The 21,313-nt window shown below is 39.7% G+C and overlaps 1 protein-coding gene across 3 annotated transcripts in view; it reads right to left on the bottom strand.

The window, feature by feature from the left end:
- RNF128 (ring finger protein 128) overlaps positions 1 to 21,313 on the bottom strand; it is a 113,417-nt gene that overhangs the window by 55,243 nt on the left and 36,861 nt on the right. For 2 of the 3 annotated variants that reach the window (XM_066356736.1, XM_066356737.1), the window contains exon 1: positions 11,226 to 11,969. The exons of the other annotated variant lie outside the window; for it this stretch is intronic. In XM_066356736.1, the coding sequence (XP_066212833.1) occupies positions 11,226 to 11,964 (739 nt within the window). In that variant the 5' untranslated portion in view covers positions 11,965 to 11,969. Of the gene's footprint in view, positions 1 to 11,225; positions 11,970 to 21,313 lie in introns of those variants that run through there. 3 annotated transcript variants of the gene reach the window in all.

Genomic DNA, 21,313 nt, shown 5'->3' with positions numbered 1-21,313 from the left:
TCTGAAAAGTACTGAAAATGATGGATATTGAGGGGAGCTAGTGAGGGGAAGAAAGCTTCTAATGAGAAAAAAACAAAAATTCTAAAAATGGTGAGGTGTGTGTATATATGTGTGTAAGGCAGGAAAAAAATACAAATAGTGATACAAAGTATAAAGAGAAGATAAATATTCCATATTAAAATAGGAAAATTAAGTTATTCAGTGTTCAAGGTTCATTTTACATATTAAGAAACTAGTGTTAACAAGAAAGGGCCATGCTAACAATCATATGGGTTAGATATATTCAAAAAGCCAAACCAATTCTTTAAATTCTCATAGTAGTCTGTAAATCATTTCTATTATCAGATATGCTCTGTTCCTATTGCTGCTATAGTCACATCATTAGTGTTTTCTTTAAGATTTATTAAAACCATAGGAGTATTTTGTTCCATTTTAATAACTTATTTTTCTTATTATAAGCATAAAGTTTCAAGTATTAAAAGTTCAGAAAATATATAAAAATAATGAGAGAAAAATAATCACCCATAATTCAACCACCAGAAATACCAAGGGTAATATTTTGGTGTATTTTCTTTTTAAAATCTAAGACATTTAGTTGCAAGAAGGATTTAATTAAGCCGCTTCAATATTTTATCTGAAATTATAATGATTAATATCTTGAGACAGACATACACACAAGTGAGTTCTAGTACCATCATCTTTCAAAAAAGGTCAAAATAAATAGGGTTAGATAGTGTTTTGAAAATCACTGACTTATATCTAACTTGAGCATTCAAGCATTAAAACCAAGTAAATAATGACTAGATTGTGAACTTAACAGCCTCCATCAAGTCAGGCATAAATCACCAAACTTTCTTTTTGAAAGAAATGAATATTGTAACAAGCTCATGGATAAATTCAAGCAATAACTAACTACTGTATATACTACCATATATATTGTAGAAAGACATCCATAGAACCAATAAAGAAAAAGACTGAACAGGAAACGGAATAGTAACAAAGAGCCCTTGTGCTCTGCTTTAACCAAGGGCTCCAAAGTGGGTGTTAATATCAAATGTGGCAACTCCTCTGCCTCTATTCCTTTCCTCAGTTCACAGAGGTGGGATCAAAGGGACCAGAGGGAAAGCAGACAGAGAGAAAGGGGATGAGAGGATGGGATCAGAGAAGGAAAATAGATTGGTGAAATTATACATACATAACACAGCGTTATAGAGCAGAAAAGCAAATCCTGGAGGGAAGGGGGGAGGATGTTGGGGGGAGGGGGACAAGGGGGATGTTAAGGGGAACATGGGGGTGGGGGGATGTATTCGGTCAAACACTTGAATCTATGTAAACACAATAAATTAAAATCAATTAAAAATTGTGGCAACTCCGAACTGGCTTAGTAGCTGCATCAAAAGTACATTTACTCTATAGTTGGAAATAATTCCCTATAGTATATAGTTGAGGATTGCTACAGTTAACTAGCTTCAATGCCGTGAAGGAAGACTGTTTCCGTGGGTGACTAAGCTCCTACCACATGCGGCAAGACATGATTTCCTCAAGAGGCAAAGTTGACAATTGTGCTGCTGAAAAATTCTTCATCTTGGGGTGTAAAAAAGTGTTCTGGAGTATTGGTTCTGTTCTGTTTCTTGATCGAGGTGCTAGTTACACAGGTGTGTTCACTTTGTGGAAATTCACTGAGCTATACACTAATGATTTCCATACTTTTCTGGTATGTATTTATGCTTCAATTAAATTTACATATAAAAAAGTAGCCTAACCTAGCGGTGGCACAGTGGATAGAGCATGGGACTGGGATGCGGAGGACCCAGGTTTGAAACCCCGAGGTTGCCAGCTTGAGCACCGGCTCATCTGGTTTGAGCAAGGCTCACCAGCTTGGACCCAAGGTCGCTGGTTTGAGCAAGGGGTTACTCAGTCTGCTGTAGCCCCCCCCCCCCAGTCAAGGCACATTTGAGAAAGCAATCAATGAACAACTAAGGTGCTGCAACAAAGAATTGATGCTTCTCATCTCTCTCCCTTCCTGTCTGTCTGTCCCTAGCTGTCCCTTTCTCTGTCTGTCTCTGTCTCAAAAAAAAAGTATTCATCCTTAGGCAATACTTGTGGTACTCTATCAAGTAGACTTTGGGGGAAACCCCAACAATAGTTTATAGTTAAGTGGTCATCACGAAATAAGAAAGCCATTTTAGTCAATTCTATGCTACTTAACCAAGCAACACAGAAACTTGGTGCAAACCTTATTTGTGACAAAGATATCACATACAGGAATTTTATGGGAGGGAAGGAACTAAAGTGCAAATGGTGATAAAACCTTTTGAAAGACCATGGCCACAATAGACAATTCACATGGGTTAGACCAGATAAAATGTATGGCTAGTAAATATTTTTATATCTATCTATATATATATCTATATATCTATATATCTATATCTATATATATATATATATATATATATATATATATATATATATATATATATATATATCTTTATATTTTTTTCTTTTTTTTCCAAGTGAGAGGAGGGGAGATAGAGAGACAGATTCCTGCATGTGCCCCAACTGAGATCCACCTGGAAAACCCCATCTGGGGCCAATGTGTCCTCTATCTGGAGCTATGCTTACAAAGGAGCTATTTTTAGCCCTGAGGCAGAGGCTCCATGGAGCCATCCTCAGTGCCTGAGGCCAATGCAGGCTAGAACCAATCAAGCCATGACTGCAGGAGGGGAAGAGAGAGAAAGAGAAGGGAGAGGGAGGGGTGGAGAAGCAGATGGTGGCTTCTCCTGTGTGCCCTGACTGGGAATTGAACCTGGGACATCCACATGCCGGGCTGACACTCTACCACTGAATCAACTGGCCAGGGTGTAAATATATTTTTATGTAAATCTCTGCAGTGCATATTCCAATTTTCACCACTACCTGTCAACATTTCTGCACTTTCTTACTGTTACTTGATGGAAGAAATGCTCAATCTGCCCCCCATTCAAAGATTACCACCTTCAACTTATAACAAAACCTTCTTTCTATTTTTAATTACATGGGGTAATGCTTACAATAAACAAGCAGGATACAAAACTGAATATACAGTATATAATTCTTTAAATAACAACTATCCAGAACAAAAGGAGAAAATAGCAACAAACATGCCAAAATGCTAAGATAGTTCTATTTATGCATATTATATTTTCCTTTAAATTGTATATATTTTCTTTTAGCGAGAGAGAGAGAGAGAGAGAGAGAGAGAGAAGGCAACAGACAGGGAGAGACAGACAAGAAGGGAGAGAAACCAGAAGCATCAATTCTTCATTGCAGCACCTTAGTTGTTCATTAATTGCTTTCTCACACGTGCCTTGACCAGGGAGCTCCAGCCAGGCCTGTGACCCCTTGCTCAAGCCAGCGACCTTGGGCTCAAGCCAGCGACCTTGGGCTCAAGCCAGCAACCTTGGGCTCAAGCCAGTGACCTTGGGCTCAAGCCAGCAACCTTGGGCTCAAGCCAGCAACCTTGGGCTTCAAGCCAGTGACCTTGGGTTCAAGCCAGCAACCTTGGGCTTCAAGCCAGTGACCTTGGGCTTCAAGCCAGCGACCTCTGGGCTCAAGCCAGCGACTTTTGGACTCAAGCCAACCAACGACCATGGGTCATGTCTATGATCCCACGCTCAAGCCAGCGACCCCGCGCTCAAGCTGGTGAGCCCACGCTCTAGTCTGCAACCTCAGGATTGGAACCCGAGTCCTCAGCATCCCAGGACGACTCTCTCTCCACTAAACCACTACCTGGTCAGGTTTTATGTATTTTCTTAATACAACGTTAATACTCATGAAAAAATAATCATTATGATAAAAGTAGGATACAAAACTATACCTATACATGAAAAAAGAGACAGGAAGGAATATTAACAGTACTACCTTTGTGAAATTATGCCATTTTTATTTAAAAATATTTTTGTATTTTCTAAGTTTACTGCAAGAAGCATGATTAATTTCATAATAGAAAAGAACATGGAAAGTGTCTTTGATACTTTCCTCTATTTCCTCCATAAGCCTAGGAATAGAGATTAAATACAGCATTCTGAATAATAGATATTTTCTAGGGACTAGGGGAAAAAGTGTTTTTTTATGTGCTTAGAAAAACAATTTGCTAATCAAGCAATATTTCCTTTTTTGAAAAGTTTTATATTATAGAATTCCACATTTACTAACGTGTTCAATGGAAACATTTTAACTGGAGACATAAATTAACTGCTGATTTAATCAAGCTTTTAAAACATCCAAAAATAGAATGGGAAAAGTTCAATGTAAAAACTCATTGTTATTATTTCTTTGTTACCTAGGTTGTTTTGCTATTAGAAACCCAGAAACTGGCCCATATTGGTGATTGCCATAAAAATTAGAAAAGTTGCAGTCTTGAAGAATCTGTACACTCTTTTTTCCCCTACTTTACCTTAATTATTTTGTATATTCAGTCAAGTAGCACAGTGTCTAGCATAGAGTAGACCCTTGATAAATGCTCAGTGAATTGAATTTCAATCCCCTTCGACTAGATACTTTTCCAGTGAATCTTATGACACTCTGGCATTCTTGGGTACTTAAGGCAACTCTGCAAGGATTTCCAGAGCACATACAGTACAAAGACTCCTTTGGGGAATATGAAAATTAATAAAATAGTAAAATTATTATGATCCAGTAGGCAGGTAAAATATACAAACAAATAACTACCATCAAAATGCAGGAAGTACTATAAGAGATGAAGTGCTAAGGGAGCAAAGAAAAGAGATTATTTCATTTTTAGTGTGGGCTATGGTGGGAAGAGGAAAAGAAGGAATTGAGAAATACTTCAAAGATAAAGAGGCATTTGTGATGGGTTTTAAAGGAGAAGTTTTGACCAGCAGAGCTAGGAAGAAAAGCGTATGTAGGCAAAAGCAGAAGTATAGGCAAAGGAATGGTAATGGGAAAGGAGAGAGTAAATTTGGCGATCAGCAGGAGAGGAGAGGTATTAGATAGCTTTAAAAGTAGGCTGGGACTAGATTAAGAGTCTTCTGGGAAATGTAGTTTAAAATTTTTAAATAATGGGCTTTTGAGTAATGGCATATATGTGATGCAAGCTGTGTTCCAGTGGCAATGCAGAAGAACTGGAGGGAAATAACCACTGGAGGCCAGGAGACTAATAAGGAGGATAAGCATGTGTTTCTATGAGAAAACATAGGAACTAAAATCAGGGTAATAACAGTTGTAAGGAAGAAGGGAACACATGTTAGAAGATTTAAAGTGACAGAATCAATTGGACATGGCAGTTATTTATTGGAGGGGGAATGTTGAGGGCCTAGGTTTGAATGCAAGGGATAAGAGGTGTTAGGTGAATAAATTAATAAAATAATAAAAATGAAACTAAAGAGAGGCAAGAAAAGCAAGAAACTTCTTGGGAAAAGGTTTCAAAGGAGTGGTCAATAGTATCAAATATAGTAGTGCAGAGATATCAGAAAGGATGTATCTGCAAACAGATTTAGGAATGGTGCTTTACTTTGGTAAAGCATCACACCCAATCTCTTCTTCTCTTTTGAACCTTTCACTCTACTGAAAAAAGTTCATTTCAAAGTCAACATCCTAGAAAACAAAAACAGAATAAAAACTAAATATTAAGTGGTTTAGAAGGGATTAGGTGGTGATAAATCAGTGTAAAATACTATCCCATAGTCCTTTGTGAATAGAAAAAATATTGGTAGAAGATTGAAGGAGAAGCAGTTATTCGAGAAAAAATGACAAACACAAGTGGGTCAAAACATCATCTTCTCATAAGGAATTCAATCTACTCACACTATTACTAAAGAGTTTAATTTAGGATTTCAGGTAATGTGGACTTTGAAGTACTCTAGGCCAGTGTTTTTGATCACCAGTCCAGGGACCAGTATGCGAAAGAGTTAACCACCCTGATGTTGTATGAAGATTATAGACCCAATGATCTTAGTTGAATTCACTTATGCTCAGGATAATTTCTGCCTTAGAGGTACCCGAAATAATTCTCCTATTTTCATCGATCCCCAGTGTAAAAAAGATTGAAAAGCACTGCTAGGCTATTCATTTGCAAATTGTGTACTACAAACATAAGATTCAATTTTCATTTTCTAAATACATTTAACTAACTTAATTGTGATAAAAAATTGCAGCAGTTTCCTATAAGCCAGGCATTGTCTTAAACACTATCTGCACTATATAGCTGATTTAATTCCAGCAACCTTATAAGGCAAGTTTATTATGCCCATCTTACCTAGGAGAAAACTGAGACTTAAAGAAGTAAAATAACCTGTCTAAAATTTTCAGAATACTGACAGAGCCTAACCTCTTAATATGCTCTATTGCAGTGGTCCCCAACCCCTGGGCCGCGGACTGGAACTGGTCCGTGGGCCATTTGATACCGGTCCGCAGAGAAAGAATAAATAACTTACGTTATTTCCATTTTATTTATATTTAAGTCTGAATGATATTTTATTTTTAAAAAATGACCAGATTCCCCTGTTAACATCTGTCTAAGACTCAATCTTAACACTTGTCTCGGTCACGTGATACATTTAACTGTCCCACCCTGAAGGCCAGTCCGTGAAAATATTTTCTGACATTAAACCAGTCCGTGGCCCAAAAAAAGTTGGGGACCACTGCTCTATTGTCTTTCAAAAATGTATAGAAACAACTGTTTTCTACCCAACCATTAATTAAAATACTTAGTTCATTTACTTTCTTACAGCCTTCAGGAATAATGCTCTCTTACCTTCCTATTGAATATGTTTCAAGTTCCTGTAAATGTGTTATGGATTATAAAAGTTGTAGCTCTGTACAGGTCTTTCAATAAAGTCATGCCTGTACATGTTGACTCAAAGAAAATTGCACAAGCAAGTATCTACACCACTTGAACCCACGGGCTATTCTCAATTAGACAGCATGCAAGGCTCAGACCCATCTATATGGTGAAAGCAGAAGTTAGTTGCACAATAACAATAACATTTATACCTGTCTCACTGTGACAATCTTACATTTTAGATGGCTTTAATACTTAGTTTAAATTTTGGTTGCTTCTTTTTCTGATTTTCATAGTTAATACGTATGACTAGCAAATGGACAGCTGTCAGAGGGAAGAAGGAAGAGGAGACTGGCTCAAAGAAGGTGAAGGGATTAGCCAAACAAAAACAACAACAACATATACACATCATACATATATACAGAGCAATAGCCAGAGGGAAAGGTGGTGGTGGGGGTGGAGGTATGGGATGGGCAGGCAAAAGGGAAGACATGAGGGTGGAAAGAGACTTTGCAAGGGACATGGTGGGTATGATACGGTGTGTAGATGGTGTTACATTGAGTAGGACACTTGAAACCATGTCAACATAATACAGTTTAAAAAAGACATATCAAGCCCTGGCCGGTTGGCTCAGTGGTAGAGTGTTGGCCTGGCGTGCAGGAGTTCCAGGTTCGATTACTGGCCAGGGCACACAGGAGAAGAGCCCATCTGCTTCTCCACCCCTCCCACTCTCCTTTCTCTCTGTCTCTCTCTTCCCCTCCCTCAGCAGAGGCTCCATTGGAGCAAAGTTGGCCGAGGCACTGAGGATGGCTTTATGGCCTCTGCCTCAGGCGCTAGAATGGCTCTGGTTGCAACAGAGCAACGCCCCAGATGGGCAGAGCATCGCCCCCTGTGGGCATGCTGGGTGGATCCCAGTCGGGCGCATGCGGGAGTCTGTCTGACTGCCTCCCTGCTTCCAACTTCAGAAAATACAAAAAAAAAAAAAAGTAAAAAAAAATACATATCAATAGTAATTAAACTTTGAAACCAAAATGTTCTCTTAATTTCTTCCAGGTTTCTGGATTGATCTGACTGAAAAATATTGAGATTGCAAGACAAATTGTTAATAAATGTACATCATTCACAATTATCTGTGTGAATCAGGATACCCTGGATACTTTGCAACCAAAATAATATTACACATAAATAAAGTGCATGGGTTGATGCAAGGCTAAAACTACTTTTTTAAAAAATGTTGGTACACATAAAAACAGCCCCATTTTCCTAATCAATTGCTTTTAAATAGTGGAGTTTCTCTCTCATAAACAATTTTAAAGTAACTGTTCTAAAACAGTTCTAAACCAGAACTAAACCGGCTACTTCTTTTGACTTGGAACAAATAGGTCTTCATAGTCACAGGACTGGAACAGGTAAGAGTGCGGATACTCAGCACAAACTCCAACAAAGGCCGAACAATTCAAGCACAGTCTCCTGTGAGAGTGGGTGAAGAAGGATTTTTGTGAGAAAAGAAGACAGCATTGGCTTTTCTACATTTGGTGGCCCTTGTGCAATTCACAGCAATCTATCATATATTGAGATAAACAGCATTTAACCTTTAGTCTTACCTCTCTGCCACTAAGATACAAGATAGGTCGTTTTTGACCAGAAATTACAGTGAACTCCAAGATTTATCTCAGGAATGAGCAAAGTAAACAAAATAGCACTTCAGGGGAAAAAAAGTTCAACAACACACATAAATGAAATGCAAAGTGATTTTCCCCCTGTGTTGAAAAGTAGTTTCTCCATTCAAGGGAGAAATAAGATTCCACACCTCAAATAACTAGATAGTTTTTTAACCTAGTTAGTTTAAAGGTAAACTTTCCTATAGTTATCATTTCAGATCATAATAATTTTTTAAAGTATAAAAATTCCTTCTCAATATAGTTTAATTAAATGATCGATATTTAGGGCATTATTTCTATACAGTATCCTGAAGCAAAACCACCATGATCAGATTCCCAGTGTATGTCTTCAAACTGACAGTTGCATAGTCACATATTTGCAAGTTAATTTTTTGCATCTTGTTAGCATCCACCTATTATCATAACTAACTCTGAGTGTTTATTATCTGCTAGGTAGTTTACACATATTATCCTAGCAATCACAGCAATGTAATATTATCTCCATCTTATGGATGGGAAAACTGAGACTCAGTCAAGTTAAATAATATGACCAAGGACACAAAGCTGTTGTATGGTAAATCCAGAAATTGATTCCCGTTTTTTACTACAATGCCTGTGCTTTTCCTAGCATAATATACTGTCTCTCAATAAGGTGTAAGAAAGATGTATGTGGAGTGCCTGGCACAGAGTGGGAGTACAACAAGAATTAATTTTACTATTCCCTAAAACTTTCAGGTAAATATTAAGCTTATATCCTTAACAGAAGTAAGATGAAAATAGTCTGAATAGAAACTCTCTAATAAAGAGTTCTCTTCAATTCCAAATCACATATGTATGTGAATCTCATTTTGGAGGCAATAAAGTCAAACCCTTGCATTTAGGTAGCCAATTCAAATGTAAGGACTTTAAAATTTACCAAGTCCTTATCCTTCATTTTTATTAGCCTTTAAGAAGGGAATGAGCAATAAAATAAGAGAAAAAAAAAACAAAACCAAAAACAAAACAAAACCCTCATAGACACAGACAACAGTATTGTGATTACCAGAGGGAAAGGGGGCTGAGGGAGGTGGAAGCGGGTATAGGGGAGATGAATGGTGATGGCAGGAGACTTAACTTGGGGTGGTGAGCACTCAGTACGGTATACAGGTGATGTATAGAATTGTACACTGAAACCTATATAATTTTATTAATCAATGTCACCCCAATAAATTCAATAAAAAAGAAAACAGACAAAAAAGGAACTTCATTTTAATCAATGAATTACCAACCAAGAAAGATACAGTTGCTTCTTTAATCAATATAAAATCTAAGAATCACAGCATTTTAGAACTGAAAGGGATATTACAGTTTATCTAATTCACATTTGTCTCTGCACACTCTGCCAAATTGGCCTCCAAATCCTACCTCTATACTATCATTTGACTAGTGAGTAACTAGTACAAGGTCACACACTGGTAGAGGCAAAGAAGAGACTAAAATCTCCTGAGTTCCAGTTCAGCCTTCTTTCCATTATGCCACCCAGGCACTCAATGCAAGAGCTCTCTAAGCAGTGCTAGACACAGTGTTTTAGGGCGAAAAACAAACAAAAAAATACCTCTAAGTATTTAAGTAGATTCATCTCTCCAGTGACTCTTAAAAGACTAATCCTATTAGCGAAACTTTACTGAGAAGGATGAATGTGTTAAATTCTTTCTAGACATTATTTTATTTCATCCTCAAGGCAAACCTATGGGAGTAGTTATTAGTTCTCTCCCATTTGATTGATGAGGAAACTCAGACTCAAAGACTTTAAATAAGTTGCCCAAGGTCACACAACTAGTCAGCAATGGACTCAGAATTCCAAGGTCTGACTTGAGAGGCTCAACTCTAAACAACTGTGATATACTATCATGTCTCTTTTTTTTTTCCTTCAAACTTGCTTCTTTATCCTTTGGGGTTTAGGATCATTATACATACAGTATGTATATCTAATCACAATTAGGGAAAAGGTTTCTGGAAGGATAACTGCAGAGAGAAAAATAGTAACCCACATCATCTCCACAAATTTAAGACCCACTTGTAATACTTTTTCCAAAGTCTAGGCCTTTGCTCTCGTCATGCAAAAGCCTCTTCTTTTTTCAGTAACATTAATCACCTCTTTTGTCACTCAATAACACTAAATCAGATTTTTCAAAGGCAAAGGAAAGCACTGATACCAACAATCACTTGAGACCTGAGACCTCTGGGCAGAGAAGAGCCCAAAAGCTAAGCAATGTTTCCACCAAAACTGCAATGAAGTTTACAGGGCAGTGACACAATCTTGTACCTGGTACTAGGAAACAGGGAGAAAAAAATCAAGCAAGAGCAGAGGGGCAAATATGCTGCAGGCCCAGGCTGTTAAACAGGAAAAGAATGAGGAAGGGATTTTTAGGCAGTCTTCTCCCAAGTCATTTTAAAGCCCAAGCCCACCACCAATTAATCCAATGCATGACACCCTTGTGAAACACCTGGTAAAGGCGACCCAAAGAGCCCCAACACTCCTTCCCGAGTTGCCAGCCTCCGCACTGTTTGTCTTACCCTTTTCTACCAGAGGCAAATTCTAAAGGATTTTCCTGCCCAACCCCCCACGCAGGGTGAATCTCGAGGAAGAGAGGACCTTGCCTCTCTCAGTGAGTATAGAGAAGACACTCGTTTTCTTTTCTTTCGGAGCAAGGGTATAGGAAGAGGAGGAGGGCACCAAGGAAAATAAGAGAAACTGGCTTTGGAAGGGGGTTGGAAGGGCGCAATTTAGTAACTGCACTCACCCGGGTGAGACATGGGAATGACCTCATTGCGGGTCCCCGGGAAGTTAAAGATGACGGCTCCAGACGCCCCTCTCTCGTAAGCCAGATGGATCTTGTCTGCGAAGGTGCAACCCCCTCCGCGCTGGATGAGGGCCAACCAAGCGACTTGCACCGTGTTTCCCCAGTCCCCTGGGACGGTGGGCACCGTGAAATTCGTGTGTGGGTTACAGGCATTGAGTGCTCCCGGCCCGTCGGGCGGCACCAGGACCCCAGCCACAGGCTGGAGCGGCGAATCCTGACCGTACACGCCCTCCTCGCTCAGCTCCCACACGGTGCGGTTCACTCCGGTGTGCGGAACTCGCCAGGACACGTTGAGGTACGCGGTCCACACAGCTTCGGCTCCCCGGGAGCCGGGAGCATACGGACTCAGAGCCAACAGGAAGCACCACGCCAGCAATCGGGAAAAGCCGCAGCCCCCGCGGTAGGAGACCCTGGCCCCGGGCGGTGGCCCCATGGCGCGCTCGCTCTGCGGTTCCCTAGGGCCCGGGACACGCGTCCTCCTTGCTAGCGGCAGGACCCTGGCCTTGACCAGGTGCACGCCAGGTGGGGAGCGAGAGGGGAGAGACTGGCACAAGCGGCGAGCTAGGTTCAAGCCCAGAGGCACGTAGCTTTGGTAGAGATGTTGCCGCAGAAGCAGCTTTTCGCAGCTCCAGGACTCTTCGCTCCGCTGCGGCCGTGTCGGGCTCCGGGGCTTTGGCATGAAGCTCCGCCCAGCCGACTGGGGGTAGAGGTGGCTGGGAGGGAGGAAAGGACACTGCGGGATCCGCCTCTTAAAAGGGTAACAGGATGGACAAGCAGTAGAGGAGGATCTGAGGCTGTGTGGCCAGGTGTGTCGCGTGGTTTTAGGAAAAATGGACAGGTGAGGGACTATAGAATATGCGAACATTCAAAAGCTCTTTGGTAACATTCGAGTTCGTTTTGAATTTCAAGAACACATTTTTCATCCTAACATTTACCTGAAGGGAGCTTCAAACTTAAAGTGCCCGAATGTGCAAGTACTAATAAAAAGCCCAGATCCGAAGGGTCTGAGTTGTAGTCAAGAGACTTTGGGTAGGTGGGTGATGCTGGAGGCCCTTTGACTCAGTCTCTAGACGCATGTTACCATTTTTTTTTTAAGTAAACCCTTCTCCTTTCCTGCTCCAAACAAACACAATACCTGTGTATTTCTTTGTTATCCTTACCCCATACTAAATATACAGCATCAGAGGCCCCTTCTGAAAGTAATCTTAGTCCTCAAAAAAGAATACGTTTTCATACATGTCAAAGCTAAGCCTCTTTTCTTAGTCTTCCGCAAACCAGCCAAAGCCCCTGAATGGATATATCTGCACAATTTATGACATTAACTACATCATTTTTCTCCATTTCCCACTAACTAAAAGAAGTGTGACTCACCTTAACAATTCAGTCATGGCACTATTGCATTATGATTTCTTCTTACTTTAAGTGCACCATTTTTATGCACTCTGTTGGTTTTTTTTATTTAGTAGGTGCTCAATAATTGGATGAAACTGAGTTAATACACCTGGTTTCAGATAATTTTGACCTTGGGGAAATTACTTCTTTATGCCTCAGTTTCCTCATCATCTGTAAAATGGGGACAATAATACCTACCTATTAGAGTTGTTCAGATGATTAGAAGAGTTTACACGTGTAAATCACTTAAAATAGTGCTAAGCAGAATGTAAAATTTATAGTTGTTAAATATTATCATTAAGCAGGTTCAGGGACCTAATACTTTTAAAATAATCATAAAGTTGTCACTTTGAGGTAATAATCAGAAAAAAATGACGTTCAGAATGCTAAACTTTAGCCACTTTTTCAGTTCAAATAAATATTGTTTACTTTATCCAGCCTAACATTTGTTAAATTCTTGATCAATCACTCCTTTCAGTATCAACCCAACATTTACTTAATATTATTCCCAAATATTAAGCATGGGACAATTCTGCACTTGATACTTTTATAGTTTGAGAGAAGCCAAAGAAAGTTAATAGCATAATCAAACAGCACCTACAATCCAAATAAATGGGAACTTCTGTGAGACATGAACTCTAGGTATTGAAAGGGACTTTAGAGGTCAATGGGGTAGGTATATGGGGCCAGTAGCATGGCACTCCTAACTACTGATGATGTTAACTTCTAAGATAAAAATTAGCTAGGGAAAAAGAAAATAATAGGATCAGCTACTTCTCAGAAATGGTACAGTTCCAGAATTTGTCTGAATTCACTAGTGAAGAGCTCTAAAAAGTTAATCAATATTACCTGCATGACAATCAACTATATTGAATTGAATAAACAATGTGTTCAAAAGAAGAGATCTTTTCTAAAGTACCTACAAAAATGAAGTTTGGAGAGACATTTGTTAACATTCATTCTTTCTTTTCTTAAACAAATATTTATTGCACACCTACTGAATACCAACCATAGAATAAGCATTGGAGTAAAAAATCAAATAACATGTTAACTCTGCTCTCAAAAAGCTCATGAATTGCCTGACTGGTGTTGGTGCAGTGTACTGAGCATCAGCCCAGGACTCTGAGGACCCTGGTTCGAAACCCTGAGGTTGCCGGCTTGAGCATGGTCTTGCCAGCTTGAGCACTGGATCATTGACATGAGCCCAAGGTTGCTGGTTTGAAGCCCAAGGTCGCTGACTTGACACCACCAAGGTCGCTGACTTGAGCCCAAGATCGCTGGCTCAGCTTGAACCCCCCCACCCCCGTCAAGGCATGTATGAAAAGCAATCAATAAACAACTATACTGAAGCAACTATGAGTTGATGTTTCTCATCTCTCTCCTCCCTCTCTCCTTGTCTCTCTCAAAAAAGAAAAAAAAAGCTCATGAATTAACTTTGATGAAACAAACAAGCAAACTGATGACTGCAGTATAGAGTGCTCTACGTGTAAATACTCTGATAGCGATATGCATAGGGCAGTAGTGGGTAATAGAGAAGAGGATCCTAACCCACACTGCAAAATAAGGAAGAGCTTTCCAGAGGAGACTACACCTGTGCTGAATTTGAGAGGGTTAGCCTTCCTAGGCAGAGAACAATACAAGGAAAAGTGTTGAGGCATGAAACTGAAAAATGTTGGGTAAAAACAAGTACTACAGGCTCTGTGAACACAATATGGTTGGATGCAACCCAGAGCACAAGACATAAAGTTGTAGAGTTCCACAGGGGGTCAGTTCTTGAGAGTCCTTTGGGTAAAGCTAGGGAATTTGGACTTTAACCAAAAGCAAGCAGTAATATAATCAGAGTTTAAGAAGGGAGTAATATATCATCAGATTTGAATTTTAGAGATCATTATGGCTTCTGTGTGGATAGATTGGAGGGGACAAGAGTAGAAGCAGCGAGCCCAGATAGAAGATTGTTGGCAGTGCTCCAGGTAAGAGATGAAGGTGGCCTGGACTAGACAGGTAGAGGAAATGAAGATAAGCAGACATATTGGAAATGTATTTTGGAGGCAAAATCAACAAGACTTGTTTAGAGGATGAAAGAGAGAAGAATTAGGGATTTCTCTGAAATTTTTGGCTTGGAAGACTTGCTTAATCAGGAAGATTTGAAATGTATAGAGCAGATAAGAGAGAGAGATGAGTTTGGTATAGATATTGATTTTGAGGTACCTATGATGTAACTAGGTAGAACTCTCTGGTAGGCAGTTGGATTTTCTGATTCCTGAACACCTACTAAGTGTAAAACACTGAGAAAGCATGGGTATACAGAAAAAAAGGAAACAGTTCCTGCCCTCAATGGGTTCACAGTTTAGTAGGAAAGTCACAGAGGTAAACAGACAATAATGTACAGTGTAATAAATGTTATGACTGAAAAAAGCAAATGATGCTATGGCAACAAGGGTGTGGCTGAGTCTATAAGAACAAATAGAGTTAATCAAGCAAAGAGAGTAAGGATATTCAGGCATATGCAATAGTATATTACATGAGAACACCAGGAAATATCCAGAGAGCTAACATTCAGTACTTAGGTATGGCAGAGATGTAAGTTGCTAAGTGGAGCCAAGGTAAGTAACACTGGTTAAGTAAGTTGTGCCAGAACATGAAGAGTTTAGAAATCTGTCTTAAAAAGTATGGACTCAATACACATACAAACATGTTTGCATATTCACACTCATGCATAAAGTAAATATGGCAAAATAATAATTATTAAACCAAGATGGTGGGTATGTAAGTGCTCAATGTACTATTTTTCAGATTTTCTCTATATTTTAAACCACAATGCATGAAACTGAAAATGTTACTTTTTGTAATGATGAGTTTAAATTTGTGAATTTATATTAAAGTATGTGGAACAAATGTATATGATCAGACCTAAGACTAAAAAGATCCACTGGATTGTATGAGGACAAGACAGGACACAGAGAGACTAGTGAGGAAGCTAACATTCCCGCTACTATTCTGGAGGTCTGGTCCAGTTGTGGATATGGAGGTATCAGACTATCATAGCTTGATGACATAAACCATTAAAATCATCCCATGAACTCTCCTTGTTACAAGTCCATCCTCACCAAGCAACCTTCTTTTTTTTTTTTTTTTTTTTTAATTAATAAACGGTTGCAACCCAGGGCATGCAGACATGGCCTGCATTCCAAGAGGGAGGAGTATTTTCTTTTTAATTTATTAATTTTAGAGAGGAGGGGAGAGAGAGGGGGGGTGGGAGGGAGAGAAGGGGAGGAGCAGGAAGCATCAACTGCCATATGTGCCTTGACCAGGCAAGCCAGGGTTTTGAACCGGCAACCTCAGTGTTTCCAGGTTGATGCTTTATCCACTGCGCCACCACAGGTCAGGCCAGCAACCTTCTTATTATCATTTAGCTCCTCATGTAAATATGCCTACAGAGAGATAATGCACCTATGGGCAAACACTAGTATTTGGTCCACCTGGAAGTTATACTTCTTATTATAAATTAATTAATTAGCATTCCGGTTTACACATTGGTGTCTTGTGAATTTACTTAAATGTGAGTCAATCCAGAGGATGCCAGTTTCTGGTTATATTACCAATCAAATTTCAAAGCTTGCAAAGCTAAGGACCAGTCTCCATTAAAGTCCTTCCATTCTATGGAGATTTGTCTGGGTAACTCTCTGAATTTCTCCAACCATATTCCTCTCTTTCACTGTGATTTCTTTTCAAAATTCAACCTAGCCTGGCTAGGAATTAGGTCTCTTGATTGGAAGCATCAGCATCATTGAGGAGCTCAAAAAAATTAAGAATCTTGAGAACCACCCCAGACCTGCTGAATCAGAATCTGCCTTTTAACAAGATTCACAGGGGATCTGTACGCACATTTACGTTTGAGAAACCTTGGAGTAGACTAGAATATTCCTGATGGGAAGTCAGCACCCAACCTCGGCCTGAACACTCCCCATGTCAGAGCTTACTACCTCACGAAGTATCACATCCTGAGCAGTACTATACTTTTCTTGTTAGAAAGTACATGTAAGTATTCTTTAACTTTGTTTCAGTCCTTTTTCTTCCTCCTACCCAACTCTTCCACCCCGGGTCCCCAGAGTTTCCATGCTACTCCCTGGTTCTATCACCACCTCACCAAGGCTTTTGCTTTGAGCAGTTTCCCTGTATCAGACCTCACCTGATTCCTGACCCTCAAACCCAATTTACTAGTCCTAGATGTATTCCCTCAGGGCGCTTCTGTCCCTAAGGCTAAGAATAGCTACTGCTCATTTTGAACTCATTTGATCCTCACAACCATCAGTCATGCTCCCCATTTTCGGAAGAGGAAACTGGCTCAGAGAGAATTAGCAAGTTACCTAAGATCATATAGCTTGTAATCGAATTAAGATTCCAATGTAGTTCTGACTGTATTAATAGCTGAATAGTGACTCAGTATATTCCCTCTGGAGAGTGACATTTGTACTTCAACAATTGTCTTATACCAAAAAGAGAAAGTCCAAGTGAAATGTTTCTTTTATGCATTTCAGGCGCTGTGACCAGAGAGGAAGATATATTTGGGCCAGGAGCCTTTATGAATTCCTCAAATCCTACCACAAAGGCTATCCCTGCCAAATATTTGTATTAGCAATACTGAACAGAAAGCTGTCCTGAGCAGTGCACTAAGGATGAACTGATAAACAGAGTAGCATCCTGCAGAAGCAATAGCAGGGCACCACTGTTGCCGATTAAGTTTCCAGTCACACTGAGTTTCTGCAGAGGTGCAGAGATGGACAATAATGTTCAGCTTTTGATATGTCTGCAAGAAATGAGACATCACATGTGGCTTCTTATCATTAAATGAATGGCAAAGCTCCATCTGGTACAATTAGTGTCCTGGCATCTAAGCAATGCTGTGGCTACACAGCTTGACAAAATGGGTGTGGAGAATATGTGGAGAAGAGATGACAATATATTTGCACTCTAGGCAGCTGCCCTGTCTATACCAAGAATAAAATGATGGGGGTGTGCAGAGACAAAGCAGGAAAAAAAGCCAAATGTGAGGCTGCAGCATATATCAAGTAATATAACATGGCTTGTAAATGCAAGTAAACCTCAGTCAACTCAAGTGGAAACATTAGAAAACAGAGGATTTTTTTTCTTTTTAAATTTTATTGAGAAATTTTAATTTAATGAGGTGAGAGGATTTTTTAAAAACAAACCTTTCATGCGCTTGAAGAAAAGGCAGAATGTCAGAGAGGAGCTTTATAACAGTAATTGTGCTATATCTGGAGCTAAGAAGAATCTTTTCATATCCATAACATTAATAGCTAACATTGAGAGCCTGCTATGGGCCAGGTACTTTATACCTATGACATAAATATTACATGCTAAATCTTAGAGAAGAATAAACTGAGGCTCAGGTTAAGTAATTTGTTGAGTTCACCAAAGGTAACCAAATGACTGAATTAGAATTTGACCCCACATCTTATTACAAAACTACACTCTTCCCAATGTAATACTTTCCACTCTATACAACACTACCTTCAAAAGTAGAGGTAGGAAGGAAACATTTGTTGAGAACCTACTACGTGTCAGACACTTGACATGCGTTGATTATATCATTTGGTTCTTACAACAGGTAATAAAATTCCATTATATAATAATTCCTATTTTCAGATGAGGAAAATGAGGCTCAGAAAGATGAAGTGTCTTTCCAAAGGTCACACAGCTAGTAGGTGACAGAGGTGGAATTCACATGGGAGTTTGTATGAGTCCAAATTCTATGTCAGTTTCACTCCGCTGTACTACCCTTACACATACATGGTGAGGATATTATTACAAAGTGGAAAGAATGCATGTTTTTCAGGCACATCTAGTAATACATTTTAGCACACTAATAAACCTTTCACTAGATGTCTTTGATTTTCTTCTGAGCAGCCCCAGAAATCCTAGATAACAAAGATTATGGGAGTAAACTATTTAGTCAAGTTGCTTCATCATCATTTATATATGTCTACATGTATGTTGTATACACACTCTCAGATGAGAATGTGGAGAAGAGTGCCTGAACCTGTGTTATGTGCAGAAAGGGTGTTTTATGTCCACTGGTGAAAACAGGTACAGAAAAGACTTTTATTGATGGAGGAAAATGCAGAAAATTTGAGCTAAATTGTGCTGACTTGATTGCTACTGGAGGATCAGGTTAGCTATCTTGAGTGTGCAGGGAGGTGATTAAGGGGTTGCCAAATGGCTAAACAGAGATAAGAGTGGAGAAAGGCCCAAGGTGCAGGAGTATGAATGGCTTCAGGGGAAAGTGGGGCAGGGAAGCTGCTGGAGGGAATGATGGACATGAGTAGTTTTTACTCTCTGCTGTTATCAGGGCAGTCTACTTGAGAAACTCATTTGGTTTCATGCTGTCTCCTCTCCTTTCTTTTCAGGTTTCTAATGAGATGAAAATTTCAAAAGAATGAAATCTTTGACCACAAGAGATTTATGCATATGTTCTTTAAAGAAATTACTTGGGGAGCCTGACCAGACAGTGGCACAATGAATAGAGCATCAGTCTGGATGCTGAGGACCCAGGTTTGAAACACTGAGGTCACCAGCTTGAGTGCGGGTTCATCTGGCTTGAGTGTGGGGTCACCAGCTTGAGTGTGGGGTCACCGGCTTGAGCATGGGATCATATATATGACCCCATGGTCACTGGCTTGAGCTCAAAGGTCGCTGGTGTGAAGCCCAAGGTCGCTGGCATGAGCAAGGGGTCACTGGTTTGGCTTGAGCCCCCTGGTCAAGGCACATACAAGAAAACAATCAATGAATAACTAAAGTTCCACAACTATAAATGAGTTGATGCTTCTCATCTCTCTCCCTTCTTGTCTGTCTGTCCCTGTCTTGTCTTTTTCTCTCTCTCACACACTTAAAAAAAATTCCTTGGGGAAACTGGGAGAGAAAAATGTTTTTCAATGAATTGTGCCCTACAGATAAGACCACATATTTGAGGTTTACTTCCAATCCATTCATACTACTCAGTAGACTAGATTCACACAGCTCCTCCATTCTAGTCTATTATTTTTAACTATGCTGTTGACTGCTTATGTGACACCAAGGAAGTTTCTCTCTCTTTTTTTTTCTCAAGTACAAAATAAGGATAATTATAACAAAAATGTGTATAGATATATTTGAACCACTTAATGTTCCTTCATATTAAAGCGTAACAAATCAAATAGTATATGTGTAATGCTGGTGGCCAAGGCTAGGCAGGTCCACATTGGATTCGGAGAAATGGTAGAGAAACTATGGAACCAAAGAGCACTGGGCCATTCCCATTTAGTAGATTCTTGCAACAGGGGATGAGCAAACAGGGGGGAACCCTCCTCTCACAGCAGCAAGTGGACAAACAGCATAATGGCTCCTCACAATGGCAGACAGGCAATCTGCCATTCTCTCTCTGCAATCCGCACTGGGTGCAAGCACCCATAGCCTTATATAAGCTATGCACATATGCCTCTGCCACATAATCACGCACTAATCAAGCATTGTCCTTGCAGCCCATGAACCTGCGAGCAAGCCTAACAGCTGTTTTCCTAACAATATATAAAATAAGTATCTATGATTTTCCCACTGCCTAGGACAAATGACAGAAGAGCTGTGGAAGAGAGTGGGCCTGGCAAGCATAGATATGATCAGTTTACTAAATTAGAGAGGAGTTAAGTTCTTAAAAATGCACATGGGCAATGAGTTTATTTTAACCTACAAATAGAATGGGATTCTTTCTTAATAGGAACCAAATTTGATATTTTTTCCCAGGAATGTTGTGGTCCTGAAAAGCAATTTAAGAATAAACATGCTTATATTATAGTGCATAACCACAATCACCTACTGAGGTCAAGGCTTACCCTTTAGAAGCTAAAGTGTGCCTGAATGTGGGCAAAGGCAGCCTTTGTATTCCAAGGGGCAAAGTCACAAATTCACAGCTGCCAACTATATGCATTAGGATTAGCTACAGCTGGTCATAGCGCAAAATTGATCAATAATTCGAGTAAACAAGCATTGGCAGTAAGTGACAAGGTGCTAGCACATAGTTGAGACAACTGAAATCGGCTGTCTTACCACTCATGATTCACACAGTAATTAAGTTTTATCACAACAGAATTAGGTAACTGTTATGGTTATGTTTGTTGCAGGAAACAGGCTAGGGACAAGCAAGCCTTCAATATAATGTTTTTTTATGACTACAAAAATTACTTTGGTTGGACTTCACCGCAAATCATGCAGTATAAAGTATAAGAACTTGTAACGAGGAAAAATACTAATGGGAACATCAAAAGAGAAAGTGCTCAGGCCCATTGAATTACAGCACACTCGAGTCCATAAAATCACTCTTGCTTAGCTGACAATCTTCCAATTAGCAGGAGGTAAATACACTGTTTTCCTAAATTCTCTTTGTGTTATTCTGGGTGCAGATAACGTCAATATACTTTATGTTGTTCACAGAAAACAAGTTCAGGAGCAGGTCAATGACTCTTTAATATTCTGGAGGCTGTTAACTCTAGAGCAGTGGTCCCCAACCCCCGGGCCACGGACTGGTACCGGTCCATGGGCCATTTGGTACCGGTCCGCAGAGAAAAAATAAATAACTTACATTA

Source organism: Saccopteryx leptura, chromosome X (genome assembly GCF_036850995.1).
Source record: "Saccopteryx leptura isolate mSacLep1 chromosome X, mSacLep1_pri_phased_curated, whole genome shotgun sequence".
Lineage (NCBI taxonomy): Eukaryota > Metazoa > Chordata > Mammalia > Chiroptera > Emballonuridae > Saccopteryx > Saccopteryx leptura.
Note: the sequence above shows the minus strand (reverse complement) of the source record. Positions and strands in the feature narration are given on the sequence as shown.